The following is an 18,800-nucleotide window of genomic DNA, read 5'->3' on the forward strand; positions in this document are numbered from 1 at the left end:
ATTTGCTGTACACCTGAAACTAACACAACACTGTAAATCAACTATATGCCAATAAAAATTTGAAAATAATAAGTAAATAAATAAAAATAAAACACTTCACTAGCTATGTAAGAAAAAAATCCTTAGGAGTTACAACCCAAGAGAACATGGCACCCTTCAAGGACCAAAAGAACCATGAACTTAGCAGTAGAGTTTGGGACTCCAAGAAGGGAGTAGCACGTGGGCTTCACAGTCACTGAAGCTCCTTTTCAGGGCCTGGGCACTCACCTCGGCCTGCCAGATGGGGTTCACAGTGTTGCCGATGATCTTGGATCGCCTCTCCTGTCCATGGTGGGGGAGGGCAGGGAAGATGCTGTGCTTCCCAGGCTGAATGGAAATCTTCAGGTAGGGGTCTGGGTTGAAAAACATCCCTTTCTTCAACCCCATGGCCTGGAAATCTATAAAATAGAGGATAATTTCCTGTGTTTTAGCAAGGTTAAAGATTATATTACGCTTTATACAAGAAAAGAGCCCATCTGAAACGCGGAAAAATATTTCAATCTTCAGACCATTTTCCACCTCATTACAAATATGGACTGATATGTCTCCATAACCCGTTACACAGGACATTTACTGACGTATATTAATTGCTTTGCTAAGAAATGCCTATAATAAATCAATACTGGCATTGTGGTCACTATGTTTTTCAAGAGAGGACTGTTGGCCCCTAGTGATCTGGACTTCTGGCATTCCTCAGGTAGGTTGGGGTGAGGGGCTGAGGGCCACCTCAGGAAACGTGGGCACACACTGAGGGAGGAAATCCAACTTGGAAAATTCAGTGGGTCTAGGTGAAAAGTCTTCTTCAAAGTGGAGACAGAAAAGCAAGGGCTCTAGTCTTACAATAAATTTGATCTTCACTGAGTAAGGAAAGACTGAATTAGAAGAAATAAAGAGAAAGGTGAAGGTAAAAAGAGCAAAGAGCACAGACATTGGAGGAAAGGAAAAAAACATGGCCTCCATGGAGCTAATGAACATCAGTGAGGAAGGTTCTGAGAAGAGACCATGTGGTCAGGAGGGAAGGCTTTGTAAACTGAGCCTTTCCATGTACTTGAAAGTGTCTGAACATGTACGATTTCATGTTCTGTGTGTGTGGGGGAGAGAGAGAGGTCATTGGTGATAATGGTTTATGGCTGTTCTGAGATAATCTGAAATCATGTTATATTTATTAGAAATATATTTATAATATCAAAAATATAATTAAAATTTTCTATTATTAAATTATCTTCCAAAAAATTGCTCATATTTATATGTAAGTGAAAGAAACAGGTAAAAACACATTGAATTGATTAAGTATGGTATAAGTTGTGAGGTGTTGGAGGAATTGGTTACTGATGAAAAAAGTACAGAAGTTTTCATGTGAATTACTTAAAAGTTACTTTGAGTTGATTCAAGGCTACCTCCATAACAAAATTATTCTTACTCTCTTGCATTATAATATACTGCCGTGAGGGGGAATAATGGTTAGAAAATGCAAACATCACAGAAATTTGCGAAACCCAGGCTACACCCATAGGAGTGTGTACAGAAAATAAGGAACACAGTAGCCTGAAACTTCTCTCCTTAGAAAGGTCTGTTTCTAAGGTTGGTCCTTAGCTAGTGTCTGGGAACTTGGATCTCAGGGGGGTTTCCACATCTCAGAATTGATAAGAGTGACCCTCTGTGCCTCAAGTGTTTGTGTAAACTCCATGGTTTATGCTCAACACCTGCTTTTATTCTGGGAGTCTGGAATTTCGGTAGGTGCTTGGAACAATGGCCACGTGAGAGCCCCCCATGAAAACCTCAGGCTCTGAGTTTGTAATGAGCTTTCCTGGTACATAGTATTTCATATGTATTGTCATAGCCTGTTGCTGGGGGAAATAAACCCAAGCTGTGTGACCCCAGTGAGAGAGGACTCGTGGAAACATGTGAATGGTTTCCTCCAGACTTCATCCCAGGCACCTTTTTCCTTCGCAATTTGCTTGTATCTTTTCAGTGTAATAGATTCCAGTCACAAGTATGACTACATGCTGAGTTCTAGTGAATCATCAAATCTAGGGGTGGCGTTGGAGACTGTGGCCCACAGTGTGACAGACATACAGATTTATTCATCATAAAATAATGACTATCACCCCCTTCATCATCTACACCACTACTGCCTGCCATTTATTCTGGGGACCATTCTATGCCTTTCAAATACATTATCTGATTTAATCCTAACCACAAACTCTACAAGGTAGTTATTACATCCCTAATTTGAGGAATAGAAAACAGAGGCTTCTGAGTTAAGTCACTTGACCAGGTCTTCAGAGTTGGTCAATGTCAGAAATGAAATTTGAACCTGCTTCTTTGATTCCTAAGTCTGTGTTTTTTAACCAATATGTGATATCACCTTTTTATAAAAATGCCAACTTTGGTACAGGTCAAATTCTCAAGGATAAATGGGTCTTTTAAAAAAATCCTCTTCCATCAAACAACTTGTCTAAATCTCCATAACGTCTTTATCGTATGTCTGATACCTGGTAAGTCTAATTACTCTTTAATGTTCTTGTTTCTTTCCAAAAGAAAACATCTTTCTTTACCACTCACATATTTATTCTTCCAGATTAATCTTATTGTTTTAATCAGCTCCCCTCCAAAAATTTGGGATTTTCATTGAAATTGCATTGAATTTATAGATTAATTTTGGGAGAAACGGTAACTTTACAATACTTCCTATTCAAGGACATATGTTTCTTCACTTTTTCATGCCTCCTCTCATGTCCTTCAGTGAGCTTTTATAGTTTAAGTTCAATTTGTATACTCATTAAAATTTATGTTTCATGGAGTAAAAATGTTTGAAAACTGCTGCAGTAAGGCGTTAATTAGGAGTTAAAAGAGTACTCAGCTGGGAGTCAGTAAATCCAGATTTTAGTACTGGAACACTCACTATTGCACTTTATAACTTTAGAAAGTTGATGTAACTTTTCAGGTCTCAATTTCTTCAACTATGAGATTGTTGGATAGACATCTTATAGATGTCTATAAGAACACATAGAGTTTTATGATTTTCCAAAAGTAAACGATATATAAATGGGAGAATATTTAATTTTCCCCCATTTTTTCCTGTATTAGCATTTTGTTCTGATGATAAACATGACACACATTACAACATTTTCAAATAAGGAAAAGAAAACTTTAAAATTATCTTGAATTGTACTGCCTAGTGGCAACTATTATTAGACTTTTTCTTTATTGCCTTTCAGTAACTGTCTCTGCATAGTTGAGACCATACTCTACATACAATACTACATCCTTTTTTCTTTTGCATAGATTATGTCATAAGGATGTCTTATGTCTTTCAGAACATTTTGTAATTCTTAAGAGTATCTAGTATTTCATTATTTGGTTTTATGGTAATTGTTTTAACCAGTCCATAATTTTGAATGTTTTAATTGTCTCCAATATACTTGTGAAAAAAAAAAAGCCTTATTTGCATTTATGATATTTTTAAGGTTGCAGTGTTAATTCATTGAAAATTAAAGGGATAATATTGGGTTGGCCAAAAACTACCTTTGAGTTTTTCATAAGACGTTATGGAAAAATCCGAATGAACTTTTTGGCCAAACCAATAGTTATATAGCAAATGTATTACTGCCAAGAAGTGGTAAAAACTAAATATACAAACAGATTTGAGAAGTAAAGCATTTGCATTAACAATCTTGCTTTGACATGTCTACTGTATTCTGGAAATTTTCCAGAGGAGACAATTCCATGATCTTTCTTTCTGGTTATTTCTCATTTTAAATCATATAAAGAAAAGCAGTCCAATTACATGGAGTATCTCCAGTTCTTGAGTTTTCTTAAATTTATCTCTGTATGCTGGCATGGATGTTCACATATTACTTTCAGGTAAGATGCAAAGGTGAAGTTCTTTGAGCTCTTGCAAACCTGAGAATGTGTTTCTCTTGCCTTCTCACATAAATGACAACCTGGTGGGCACAGAAATCTTCCACTAAAACATACTACCCTTGCAACTCTGTAGCCTTTGCTTCATGAATGTAGCACTCTGTATTATTAGAAGACAAGTCTGAAATTAACATGAGGTTTATTCTCTTGTAAGTATCATGCTTTTCCCACTCAGATGTCTACTGTGTTTGCATTTGAAAATTTCTTTTAAAAGCTGGCATTTGTCTAGATGCTGGTCTCTGCACATACATTTTCTTTTCTTAGCATCTTACAGTGTAATTTAAAGATTCAAAATTACATTCAACTCAAGAAACCTTTCTCCTATTATTATTTCCTTTCAATTTGTTCTGATCTCTTCATGAAAAACATCAATTATCTATGTATTGGCTCTGTATAGGTCATCCATCTTTTTACTTCCTTATCTGGCCCTCCTATGTTTTCTAGGCGAGACTCTCAAGTCAGTCTACCACATCATTGATTCTAATTCTGTAGTAGTGAGTATGCTTTTTACTGTTTCCTAAAAGCTCTCAAAGCTTACTTTGAATTCAATGATTGCATCTTTTAGAATTTTAAATCTCCCCTTGATTATGACAGACAGAAAAATGGCCCCTTACAAATGACCATGACCTAATTCCTGGAATCTGTGAATATGTCACCTTACATGGTAAAAGGGACTTTGCAGATGTGCTGAAGGATCTTTATTGAGATAGAGAGATCCAAAGTAATTTTAAGAGTCCTTATAAAATGGAGGAAGGAGGGGCAAAATGAGGAGAAAGTGATGTGACAATATAAGCAGAGATTGGAGTGATGCAGCCATGAGCCAAAACATACAGGCAGACTTTAGACCTGAAAGAGAAGAGTGAATTTTTCTCAGCAGACCTCAGAAGGGAACCAGCCCTGCCTGTTGACACCTTGATTTTAGTCTCTTACGATTCATTTTGGACTTCTGATCTCCAGAACTGTATGAATACACGTGTGTTTTTTCAAGTCACTAACTTTGTGGTAATTTGTTACAGCAGCAATGGGAAACAAATACACTTAACTTTCTTTTAGCTTCAAAGAACTTCAAAGAACTCTCTTATTTTTCTTCATCCTAGACCTCTTACTTAATAGGTACTGCACTTTCCTGTATTTTATAGAGTACAAGCAGACGAGTGATAAATCCCTTATTTCTCTTCAGTTGGTATTTGCCAACAAAATACTTTCTTTTTCCTTTTTTTTTTGCAGGTGAAACAATTTTATTTCACAGTTGTCTTTAAAACCACAAAGACGCTATGTTCTTCATATAAAAACATTAGTTCAGATAGCTGTACTTTCTAGAAAATGATTATAGAGACACTCAAAGAAAAATGCACCCCATTATATGGTTTCGGTGAAGCTGCTTGGAAAAATCTCATATCTGGACTGATTCCTAAAATCTTCCGGTTCAAAGTATAGATTACTGTCATCGGTACATGTTCCTGCATTTGTAATTACATGTATCATAATACATATACAGACTGGTTTAAAAATATGGAACACTTCACAAATTTGCGTGTCATCCTTGCGCAGGGGCCATGCTAATCTTCTCTGTATCATTCCAATTTTAGTATATGTGCTGCCAAAGCGAGCACTCTTTTTTCCTCTTGAGTGTTATGTCCTTCAGCTTTTTTTAAGGTAGAATCTATTCCCCACAGATTCTTCAAGTCACAATGTCTATTCTTTATCCATGAGCAGGTTGTGTAGCCCTGGTATTGTCCATCTTTAGTTTGGTTGTCCAATGGGCTGCTGTTGGAAACCTCACCCCTACTTTTACACCTGGAGATGAGCATCTAGTCAACTATTTTTTTTAAATTTATCTTTTAAATTTATTTACTGGCTGCATTGGGTCTTCACTGCTGTGTGTGGGCTTTCTCTAGCTGCAGTGAGTGTGGGCTACTTTGTTGTGGTGCGTGGGCTTCTCATTGCAGTAGCTTCTCTTGTTACGGAGCACAGGCTTCTAGATGTGCAGGCTTCAGTAGTTGTGGCACACGGGCTCAGTAGTCGTGGCTCGAGGGCTGTAGAGAGCAGGCTCAGCAGTTGTGGCACATGGGCTTAGTTGCTCCACAGCACGTGGCATCCTCCCTGACCCGGGCTCGATCCCGTGTCCTCTGCAGTGGCAGGCAGATTCTTAACCACTGTGCCAACCAGGGAAGTCCCCTAGTTAATTTTTTGATACTTTGTGGGCTTTGCTTAGTTATAGATTTGGTGATCTTTTTATCTCATCTTTCTTTGAGACATGGAATTTATTGTGCTACTTTAAGCAGTATTTACTTTTATTTTTCCTTGACAGACATAGTGAATTAAACTTATACATATTCAACTACTAAGTATTATGTTTCCGTGACCATTCCAGGCTTGCTTCTTTAGTTGCTAATTTTACATCTCCAGTCACATTTCATTGCTGGCAATTTTTGCCTTGAGATGAATGTGAGAAAAATGACTCATCACAGGAGCTGAGTCCATCCTGTTCACCTTATACAGGAGCTTTTTGAACCAAGCTGCTGGTGGAGGTGGGGGTTTCTTTTCCTCTGGTGAGTCTGTGAGCCCATGTCTACATGGTAGAGCCAACATGGGAACTAATGAATGGGTACTTCATCTCCTTCCCCAGCCCCATGCTGCCCATCCTGTATGGCATCCCTTTTAGGCTTTAGGATTTTAGTGACCTTTAGTTAGTGAAAATTCTTCATTTCTTGCAGAGTAATTTTCCTGGTTTCTAATGTTTCTGAAGGTTTGCACAAATAATTGTTAGTTATCAAGCATTTCAATGGGAACATAAGAATAACACATTAGGAGCTGTTAGTTTTCTGCTCTAGCAATACAAATTGAGTTTTTTTCCTTTTTTTTTTATCCTAGACAGACACATGCTAATGTTGTCAACGGGTTTTTTTAAGACAACTTTTCTTAGAGTAGTTGTAGATTCATCGCAAAATTAAAAGGAAGTACAGAAATTTCCCATATATGTCCTGCCCCCTACACATGCACAGCCTCCCCCATTATCGACATCCCCTACCAGAGTGGTACATTGATTATAACTGATGAGCTTACATTGACACATCATAATCACAACTGAGACATACTTTACTTCTCTTTCCAAAATCCATAGTTTACGTTAGAATTCACTCTTGGCATTGTACACACTATGGGCATTGACAAATGCATTATGACATGTATCCATCATTACTGTATCATACAGAGTATTTTCACTGTCCTAAAAATCCTCTGCTCTGCCTATTCATCTCTCCTTCCCCCATCCCCCAGCAACCACTGATCTTTTTATCATCTCCATAGTTTTACCTTTTCCAGGATGTGATATAGTTGAAATCATACAGTACATAGACTTTTCAGATTGGCTTTTTTTCAATAAGTAATATGCATTCAAGATTCCTCCATGTCTCTTCATGGCTTGATAGCTCATTTCTTTTTAGCACTGGATAATATTCCATTACCTGAATGTACCACGGTTTCTTTATCCATTCAGCTACTGAAAGACATCTTGACAGCTTCCAAGTTTTGGCAATCATAAACAAAGCTGCTATAAATATCTGTGTTAGGTTTTTGTATGGAAATTACTCCATTTGGGTAATTTCCAAGGAATGTGATCACGAGGTCATGTGGTAAGAGCACGTTTAGTTTTGAAAGAAACTACCAAAATATGTTCCAGAGCATCTGTACCATTTTGCATTCCTACCAGCAATGAACGTGAGTTCCTTTGGCTCCACATCCTCATCAGCCTTTGGTGTTTTCAGTGTTCCAGATTTTGGCCATTCCAATAGGTACCTAGTGATATCTTGTGGTTGTTTTAATTTGTATTTCCCTAATGACATATGTGGAGCACCTTTTCATATGTTTATTTGCCATCTGTATAGCTTCTTTGGTGAGATGTCTGATGAGATCATAAGATCTCTGGCCCACTTTTCAACTGGGCTGCTTTCACATTGTTGAATTTCAAGAGTTCTTTGTATATTGATATTTTGGATTAACGGTCCTTTATCAAATGTGTCTTTTGCAAATATTTTCTGAGTCTGTGGCTTGTCTTCTCATTCCCTTAACATTGACTTTTGCAGAGCAGAAGTTTGATTTTAATGAAGTTCATCTTATCAATTTTTTCTTTCATGCATCGTGACTTTGCTGTTGTATCTAAAAAGGCACCACCCTACCCAAGGTCATCTAGATCTTCTCCTATGTTATCTTCTAGGAGTTTTATAGTTTTGTGTTCTACATTTAGGTCTATGATCCATTTTGAGTTAATTTTTGTGAAGGGTATAAGGTCTGTGTCTAGATTCTTTTTTTTTTTTTTTTGCATGCGTTTGTCTAGTTGTTCCTGCACCATTTGCGGAAGGGACTATTTTGCTTAGTTGTATTGCCTATGCTCATCTTTCAAAGATCAGTTGACTATGTGGGGTTCTATTTCTGGACTCTCTAGTCTATTTCATTTATCTATTTTTCTGTTTTTGTTTTTGTTTTTTTTTTTCCCGCAAGTACCACACTGTCTTGATTACTGCAGCTTTACAGTTAGTCTTGAATTTGGGTAGCATCAGCCCTCCAACTTTGATATTCTCCTTCAATATTGTGCTGACTATTCTGGGTCTTTTGCCTCTCATAAATTTTAGAATCAGTTTGTCAGAATTCAAAAAATGACTCACTGGAGTTTTGATTAGGGTTGCATTGACTCTATAGATCAATTTGGGAAGAACTGACATCTTTACAATATTGAGTCTTCATACCCATGAACATGGAATATGTCTCCATTTATTTAGTTCTTCTTTGATTTAATTCATTAGAGTTTTGTAGTTTTCCTTATAAACATCTTGTAGATATTTTGTGAGATTTATACCTAAGTATTGCATTTTTGGGGGTGCTAACGTAAATGGTATTGCATTTTTAACTTAAATTCCATTTGTTCATAGCTGGTATATAGGAAAGAGACTGACTTTTCGTATATTAACCGTGTTACCACTTATCAATGGATCTTTAGACACACATTTGTTTTACTGGGGGCTCACTTAGACATGAAAAGCCTCAGCTGACCAACCATCTCCCAAGCACACTCATGAATTTCATTTCTGTGATCTCAGGTCTCTGATATTTATGGCCTACAAGATTTGTTGGTTTGACAATAAGCTAGAGCAATAGTTTTCAAACTGTGCTGAACAGAGTCCTAGAATTCCATGCCACTGTATCTTTGCAAAGATGCAATGGTGAAATTGAGTGCACAGGGCTCCGAATTTTGTATATCATTTTAGCCAGAGCAACTTAGTTTTTCTTTATATTTAAAATTTTGAAATTATTTTAGATTTAAAGAGTTTACCCAGTTTCCCTTATTGTTAACAGGTTACAGAACTACAGTACATGACGAAAACTAAAAAATTAACTAAATTACTCTTAGCTATTAACTAAATATGATTAACTGACAGGCTTTATTTGGATTTCACTGATATTTCCACAAATGTACTTTTTTGAGCAGCTCAGTTTTTATCTGTTTTACCAACTGGATTGCATGTGTTATTTTATTTAGAGAAAGAGTCTGCTAGGTGCTTCCCTCCCTAGGCTTTCCCCCACCTCCACTTTATAAACTCTCAATTACTGCTAGTTGGCAATGGAGGAAAAGTAGAATGGTGGCTTCTCTTCTCATCTCATCTAAGGAGTGCATCTATTCCTTATTGAATCCTCCAGCATCCTTATGAGGTCAAGGGGTGAGAAATGGAATATTTCCTACCATATCAGTAAACAAAGGACGTCACAATCATCAGCGATTGTAGCCACCACCGATGGTGAGCCCTGAGGAAACTCAGGATGTGAAGACACAGCATTCTGGCATCAGACAGCTGAGATGCATGTCAAAGGAATGATTTCAGGGGGCCCAGACTCTCGCATCTTCCCATATATAGAAAAGCACTAAATGCCTTAACTTGAGATTGTCTGTTTTCTTTAACTAACAATAATCTTTTGACGTTCAGACTACCTGCCCTTTGTTGCAAAACTCCTATGTGTCCTGTTCCCCTCTTGCCTCCTCAGAGCAGTTTTCTCAGGGTTACTTGAGAGGCGACATCCTGGGTTTGAAGTCCTAACGATTGCCACCAAATAAAACATAACTCTCAACTTGTAGATTGTGAATATTTTTTTAGTCGACGGGAATGGAATAGATATTTTAAAATTTTGTTTTACAGATGGAGAAACTGAGGCACAGAGACAAATTGAAGAGGTCTCCTGACTGTTGAATGACATTCTTATTTACTCCACAAGGCCTTCGTATGAGCAAAACATACCTGAGAGAGAAAAGCTGATCAGCCTCCGACTTCCTTGCCCTTGCACAGTCTCATCAGAGCCAATACTTTTAAAAATCTGTAAGAAGGAAAATGGGAGACAAGCAAAAAAAGCACTGAAATAGACACACACTCCAATGCAAACATGTTTAATCACAGTTATTTCTGTAGCTACAGAATACAAAGATAGCAGCACTGTGATTTCATTATGCTACTATTGATTAAAACAAGCTTTTAGCAACCTAATGTCTTTCCCAGTAATAGAGTGGGAAATGCTAGTGGGGATGAGGGGTACTTTTCAGAGAAATGGAATTCAACAAAAATAATTACTATAATATTAGAGGCCCTTTATAACTAATTATATAAACAATGCCTTTTCGCATTCAAATTTGCAAAAGGTATTTATTAAAGCAGACCCTAAGGCAGTAGAATGATAGGTCAATAGATATTTACTGTTGCAATCGCAATGTGTTTTCATTAGCAAAGTATAGTGTTAAACTGCTGTATCTTCATTTCTTCTGATCTATATTACTATCTAGAGATTTCTAGGAAATTCTTTTTGTTAGGGAGGAAACTGAGCATGGCATTAAGACACTACTCTGAGATCGCTCTTATTTAATTGCCTTCCTGGGAAGTTTCAGAACACAACTGTTATGTGGGTTATCTTCATCTAGCAGGCATTTTCAAACCAGGTTGCCAAAATGTTTTACTTTTCATCATTGCTCAGTATTTATCTGTTAATGGATTAATCAAAGCAGCTAGAGTCCTTGCTTCCATTCTCTTCTAGGCCAGTTTTACTCAGAAATGATTCTGAGTGTTTATTCAAAGGCAGAGTTACCTTTGCATGTTATATATTTTCAGAAAACCTAAAAATCTGAGCAGTAAGCACATCCAGACAGTGTCCACTTTTTAGAAGATAATCGGTACTGAAGAAGGGAAAAATGGAAAAACCCAATGACCTCTCACTCAAAGTCTCTGTTTTTAGGTTGTGTGGGCTTGCTCTTTCTCTTTCTACTGGCTCTCAGTATTCTTGATGCTGGAAGAGGTGTGACTGGACGTGACCATCAACTTGCCTTACATGAGCCTGGGAGTGATGACTGGGCCTCACTAGGGCTCACAGCTTTCTCCCGAGGAGAATAAAAAGGGACTATCAGAACACCTCCTCATTAAGCAGGTGACCCTGGTGGGCCTACATGCTCCGCTGCAGCTCGTGTGCCAGTCTTCTCAATATGTCTGCTCTTAGGCCCACATGCAAGATGCATTTCAGGGATGTTGGGCTGCCCAGCAGAGGGAACGAACGTGGGTGACATATGGCATGGGGTGAGTCAGAATGCTGGCTGGTGTGAAGTATCAGCCCTCTTCACGCTGGACAGCCTGCTCCTTCCCAGTCTGTGTTTGTTCTTCTCTTTGCCTGGTTGACCCAGAGCAGCAGAGGTCAACAGTTCAGAGATGTCCAGCATCCTCAGGCTGGACAACTCTCCCAGCTCTCAAAGCGGCAATATGCATGGACCTACTCAGGGTTCAAAATTCCTTCATGTTGAGGATTCTTCTTCATTTTCAAATCTATGCCTGGGCAAAGGTCATGGGAGACTTGGGCAGGCTGGCCATACCCCCTTCCGGTGATGTACCTGCCTATGTGGGACAATTACAACTGACTGTTCTTAATTTTAGTTTAAAGATGTCAACATCTAGCTTGTTTTGTCTCAGAATATAAGTTCCTTGAGGGCACAACAAAAAGTATACTTTTAATAGAGCCTTGTAGATACATGTCTAGAGTGTGTGCATTCCAATTTATACTGTTTAAAAGGTAGGATTAAACTGCACATTTCATGCTAGTCTAAATGAGAATAAACATGTGATAACAAAAAATAGTATATTTGTTCCTTCTTATTTAAAACATAACTTTGATCCCTCATATTTAAATATTTTTCTGTTGGATATTCAAGGTATTTATAAAAAGGTCCTTCATATTTATTACATCGCAACAAGTCTGTAGACAAAAAGATAATGTATATTTTTTAGAAGCTACTACATTCAGAGGGGAGACACACACTTAAAACTTCATAAAAATTTCCCTAACTCATGGCTTTTTGCTAACATTATTTATCAAGTTATCTCAGTGCCAGACTGATGATACAAAGAGGGAGGCAACGACAGATAATAAACATTTTTCAGGAAGTAAAGGTGTTTGGGAAGGTTTTACATCCCAATTTCTTGTTCAAGATGAGTTTCAGAGGTTGGTCTGAGGTTAAGAAATCTGCTGCACTCAGAAAGATGCTCTATGATATTTACTGACTGTTTAAATGGTATGAAGACTCAGTCTAAATAGTCTCACCCTGGAACAAGCTGAGACAGAGTGGGCACAATGGAATCATTCATCTTCTCAGGTCTGCACATTCCCTTGACTTTTCATCCTGTTGTATTCCAACCACTGGGCCATGATGTCCCCTCTCAGACACAGAGCACAGTGTTACTGTTTGTTTTGCCCACAAATTATTTCCACAACCAAGCCTACTTGACAAATGGTTTAACAGATTCCAGGATGAATCTGCTGGGAGAGGGGATCAAGATGCTGGAGCAGGAGGGCGTGGTGCTCACCTTCTCCCCACAAATACATCGAAAATTACATCTACACGTAGAACCATTCTCATAGAAACCAACTGGAAACTGGCAGAAGATCTCTTATACAACCAAAGCTGCAAGAAAGATCCCCATGAAACTGGGTAGGATTTAAAAAAAAAAAAAAGACATCAGGATGGGACTGGCACCCCTGGGAAGGATCTGTGAAGCAAGGATGTCCACACAGGAAGGCTCTCACTGAACAAAACCCCCCTGTCTGCTGGGAGGTCTGCAGGGACAGATAGGGTGCTGGGGAGGCCTGGAATCTGCCTGTGAGGAGTGTGTATGTGCTGGCTTGCTAGCAATCAGGGCAGAGAGAGACTAGCGCTCACAGCTGCCACCTCACTGCACTTCCCAGCCCAAAATGTGTGCCAAGTGGGGCTGCCAGTACAAGCAGTGGCTAGGTGCTGAAACTCCAGTGGAGGGACCCTGGGAGAGGACTTGGTCTAGCTGCATGGAGACAGCCTGGAGGGCCTAGAGTGAGGTCCAGGCCACTATTGTTAGTGCACGTGAAATAGGATGCGGGTCTGCCGTTGGAGCCCCATTAACAGCGTGGTGTAGGGTGGGGTGCTGATCCACTGATGAAGCCCCACTGTCAGTGTGCTCACAGCAAAGTGCAACTCCAGCTGTTGGTGGGCTTTGCGGGAGGACTGATAATGGATTCAGATATCAGTGTCCCTGGTGGGCAGACCCTGGGGAGGAGTATGCAGCAGTTCCTCTCCTGGCAGAGGCATTCCTCACATGGCAGCTTGGAGTCAGATTTTGGTGAAAAGGTCCAAGGAGAGCCCTACCGTAGAGGCAGCCCAGGTCCCAGGCAGCAGCATCATCACCTTGATTCCTGCAGTCACAATGCCCGGCCCCCACCACCAGCCTAGCACTAGCGTTTGGGATGAACACAACAGAAAAAGGGACATGACTTTGGGCTACTTATGGGCAAAACTGTGGAGGCCTGCATGGGTAGTGTATAGGTTTGCTGGAACCACATGGGCCTCACTGCATTCAGTGCTCACCTCCTTGGGTCAGAGGACACAAGAGCAATGGAACCTTATAAAACTGAACCCTCAGGGCTTCTACTCCAACAACTGGGGAGCAGATGTTGTCCGCCTGACAGGGCTGTTACAGCCATGGAGCAAACAGGAGGCCCCGCCCAACAGCCAGTGCAGGCCCTGGACACCACACCAATCGCACCTCCTAAGGGGATAATGGCCAGCACACTGAGGAAATAGCCTTCATGCTAAAACTACTGGACTCACACAATCTATACAGGGATGCTCCCACATAAAAACAGCCCTTCAAGACCACAACAGATAATCATTTCTCCTAAATTCACAGAGACAGAAATGAAAAAGCAGAGGAACTACTCCCAATTAAAAGAATACAAAAAAATCCCTTGAAAGAACAAAAATGAAATACCTCTCCAGGCTCCTAGACCTCAAGTTCAAAAAGGAAGTAATAAAAATGTTAAAGAAATTAATAAACATTATCAGTAGAAATGCAGATCACTGTAATGATGAACTAGAAACTATAAAGAGGAACCAATCAATATTAGATAACTCAATTGCCAAGATAAAAACTGATCTAAAAGCAATGAATCCTTCAGGTGTCAGGATGAAGGATGGGGCCATAGGGAAAGTGCCCGGGGCCTCTCCCAGAGCAGACGCGGCCCTAAGCCAGGTCTGCGGAGGAGCTGGCCACCCTAAGGCCCGTGGGCCATGCGCAGTGGGACGCGACGCCCTCAGCAGCCCATGTTGGCCATGTTGAGGGAGGATCTGGCAGGGCGGTGCAGAGAGCACGTGCAGCCCGGAAGAAGTATGGCCCGGAGGAAGCACGGCCCCGAGGACACCCTCCTCACTTGCCTCACAAGGACCGCGTGGGAGAACCACTGAGCCCTCCTGTGTCTGCCCGTGGCCCAGATGGCTATTCCGAGGCTTCTTCAGGAGCTTCTTCAAAATTGAGAGTTTGAGGCCTAGGAACAGATGCTTTCTGTGTTCTGAAACATGCTTGTAAGGAGGAGAATCCTCGGTATAGAAGAGCTCAGGAGAGGCCACAGTTGAACTCAGATACCAGGAGAGAGAGGCTTGGAATCTGCATAAAAGCCATTCTAGTTTTGATGACAATGTTACAAGCAACCTCTGAAGTCTGCAACACTCGACCAGAAGTCAAGTTGGAGACTCTGGGAAGGGAGCACCAAATCCAGGATGCTAGACCACTAGAGAGTCCTCAGCCACAGGGAAGATTAACTGCAGAGAGTTCTCATGGAGGCCTCTATCAGAATCTAGGACCTGGCTTCATCCGACTGTCTGCAGCTGCCAGTGCTGGATACCTTACACCAAACTACAAACAAGACAGGAACACAAACGCACCCATCAGCACACAGACTACCTAAAGCCATATTAAGCTCAAAGATACCCTAAAACATGCCACCTGACATGGCATTGCTCATCAGAAAGAAAAGACACAGAGCCACACACCAGAAAGCAGGCACCAGACCCTCCCACCAGGAAGCCTACTCAAGACACTGGACCAACCCCAACACAGGGGGCAGAGAGCAGAAACAAAAGGAATTACTACTAGGCAGCATAGGGAAAGGAGACAGCAAATACTCTAAATCAGATGAAATGAGAAAACATAGCACCTTGCAGGCAAAGGAGCAAGATAAAAACCCACAAGACCAAATAAATGAAGAGGAAATAGGAAAATTGCCTGAAAAAGAATTCAAAGTAATGATAGTAAAGATGATACAAAATCTCGATAACAAAATAGAGAAAATACAAGAAACATTTAATAAGGACCTAGAAGAACTAAAGAGCAAACAGTAAGGCACAACAAAATAACTGAAATTAAAAATACTCTAGATGGTATAAACAGCAGAATAACTGAGGCAGAAGAATGAGTGAGTTGGTAGATAGAATGGTGGAAGTAACTGCCACAGAGCAGGAAAAAGAAAAAAGAATAAAAAGAATGGAAGACCATCTCAGAGACCTCAGTGACAACATTAAGTGCACTAACATTCGAATCATAGGCATCCCAGAAGAAGAAAAAAAGAAAGGGTCTGAGAAAATATTTGAAGAGGTTATAGTGGGAAACTTCCCCAACATGGGAAAGGAAATAATTAATCAAGTCCAAGGAGAAATACACTGAGGCACATATTAATCAAATGAATGAAAATTAAACACAAAGAAAAAATATTAAAAGCAGCAAGAGAAAAGCAACAAATAACATATAAGGGAAAACCCATAAGGATAACAGCTGATCTTTCTGCAGAAACTCTGCAGGCCAGAAGGGAGTGGCAGGAGATAATTAACATCTTGAAAAACCTACAGCTAAGAATACTCTACCCAGCAAGAATCTCATTCAGATTCAAAGAAGAAATCAGTTAAGAAAATGATAATAGGAACCTACATGTCAATAATTACCTTAAATGTAAATGGATTAAATGCTCCAACCAAAAGACAAAGACTGGCTGAATGGATACAAAAACAAGACCCTTACATATGCCACCTACAAGAAGCCCACTTCAGATCTAGGGACACATACAGACTGAAAGGGAATGGAAAAAGATATTCCATGCAAATGAAAGTCAAAAGAAAGCTGGAGTAGCAATACTCATATCAGACATGTTAGACTTTAAAGTCAAGAATATTACAAGACACAAGGACAGACACTACATAATGATCACGGGATCAATCCAAGAAGAAGATATAACAATTGTAAATATATATACACCCAACATAGGAGCACCTCAATACATAAGGCAAATGCTAACAGCCATAAAAAGGGTAATCGATAGTAACACAATAATAGTAGGAGACTTTAACACCCCACTTACACCAATGGGCAGATCATCCAAATAGAAAATAAATAAGGAAACACAAGCTTTAAATGACACATTAGACCATCTTGACTTAATTGATATTTATAGGACATTCCATCCAAAAACTACAGAATACACTTTCTCCTCAAGTGCACATGGAACATTCTCCAGGATAGATCACATCTTGGGTCATAAATCAAGCCTTGGTAAATTTAAGAAAATTGAAATCATATCAAGCATCTTCTCTGACCACAATGCCATGAGACTAGATATCAATTACAGGAAAAAAACTGTAAAAAATACAAACACATGGAGGCTAAACAATACGTTATTAAACAACAAAGGAATCACTGAAGAAATCAAAGAGGAAATCAAACAATACCTAGAAACAAATGACAATGAAAACACAACAACCCAAAATTTATGGGACACAGCAAAAGCAGTCCTAAGAGGGACGTTTCTAGCAATACGGTCCTACCTCAAGAAACAAGAAAAATATCGAATAAACAACCTAACCTTACACCTAAAACAATTAGAGAAAGAACAAAAAAACCCCAAAGTGAGCAAAAGGAAAGAAATCATAAAGATCAGATCAGAAATAAGTGAAAAAGAAAGGAAAGACACAATAGCAAAGATTAATGAAACTAAAAAGTGGTTCTTTGAGAAGATAAACAAAATTGATAAACCATTAGCCAGACACAACAGGAAAAAAAAAAGGGAGGAGACGCAAATCAACAGAATTAGAAATAAAAAAGGAGATGTAACAACTGACACCACAGAAATACAGAAGATCATGAGAGACTACTACAAGCAACTATATGCCAATAAATTGGAAAACCTGGAAGAAATGGATAAATTCTTAGAAAAGTACAATCCTCCAAGATTGAACCAGGAAGAAATAGAAAATATGAACAGACCAATCACAAGTATGGAAATTGAGACTGTGGTGAAAAATCTCCCAGCAAACAAAAGCCCAGGGCCAGATGGATTCACAGGCAAATTCTGTCAAATATTTAGAGAAGAGTTAACACCTATCCTTCTCAAACCCTTCCAAAATATAGCAGAAGGAGGAACACTCCCAAACTCATTCTATGAGGCTACCATCACCCTGATACCAAAATCAGGCAAAGATGTCACACAAAAAGAACATTACAGGCCAATATCAGTGATGAATATAGATGCAAAAATCCTCAACAAAATACTAGCTAACAGAATGCAACAGCACATTAAAAAGATTATACACCATGATCAAGTGGGATTTATCCCTGGAATGCAAGGATTCTTCAGTATATGCAAATCAATCAATGTGATACATCATATTAACAAATTGAAGGATAAAAAACATATGATTATCTCAATAGATGCAGAAAAAGCTTTTGACAAAATTCAACATCCATTTATGATAAAAGCTCTCCAGAAAATGGGCATAGAAGGAAATTACCTCAACATAATAAAAGCCATATATGAGAAACCAACAGCCAACATCATTCTAAATGGTGAAAAACTGACAGCATTCCCTCTAAGATCAGGAACAAGACAAGGGTGCCCACTCTCACCATTATTATTCAACATAATTTTGGAAGTTTTAGCCACAGCAATCAGAGAAGAAAAAGAAATAAAAGGAATGCAAATTGGAAAAGAAGTAAAATTGTCACTCTTTGCAGATGACATGATATTATACATAGAAAACCCTAAATATGCTACCAGAAAACTGCTAGCACTAATCGATGAATTTAGTAAAGTAGCAGGATACAAAATTAATGTGCAGAAATCTCTTGCATTTCTATACACTAACACTGAAAGAGCAGAAAGATAAATTAAGGAAACTCTCCCATTTACCATTGCAACCAAAAGAATAAAATACCTAAGAATAAACCTGCCTGAGGAGGCAAAAGACCTGTATGCAGAAAACTATAAGACACTGATGAAAGAAATCAAAGACGATACAAACATATGGAAAGACATACCATGTTCTTGGATTAGAAGAATCAACATTGTGAAAATGACTATACTACCCAAAGCAATTTACAGATTCAACGCAATCCCTATCAAATCACCAACACATTTTTCAAAGAACTATAAAAAGAAATCTTATGATTTGTATGGAAATGCAAAAGACC

At 39.0% G+C, this 18,800-nt stretch overlaps 1 protein-coding gene and 1 non-coding gene across 2 annotated transcripts in view; both read right to left on the reverse strand.

Annotated features, from left to right (window-relative positions):
• HECW1 (HECT, C2 and WW domain containing E3 ubiquitin protein ligase 1) overlaps positions 1–18,800 on the reverse strand; it is a 250,113-nt gene that overhangs the window by 144,818 nt on the left and 86,495 nt on the right. Inside the window, exons 4-5 of the mRNA XM_057731731.1 lie at positions 10,251–10,326; positions 268–437 (exon numbers count right to left, since the gene is read on the reverse strand). Coding sequence (XP_057587714.1) covers positions 268–437; positions 10,251–10,326 — 246 coding nt within the window. The remainder of the gene's footprint in view (positions 1–267; positions 438–10,250; positions 10,327–18,800) is intronic.
• On the reverse strand, positions 5,470–5,576 carry LOC130852897 (U6 spliceosomal RNA). Its single transcript, XR_009053597.1, has one exon. It is a non-coding gene; the product is annotated as a U6 spliceosomal RNA (small nuclear RNA).

Source organism: Hippopotamus amphibius, chromosome 4, assembly GCF_030028045.1.
Source record: "Hippopotamus amphibius kiboko isolate mHipAmp2 chromosome 4, mHipAmp2.hap2, whole genome shotgun sequence".
Classification (NCBI taxonomy): Eukaryota; Metazoa; Chordata; class Mammalia; order Artiodactyla; family Hippopotamidae; genus Hippopotamus; species Hippopotamus amphibius.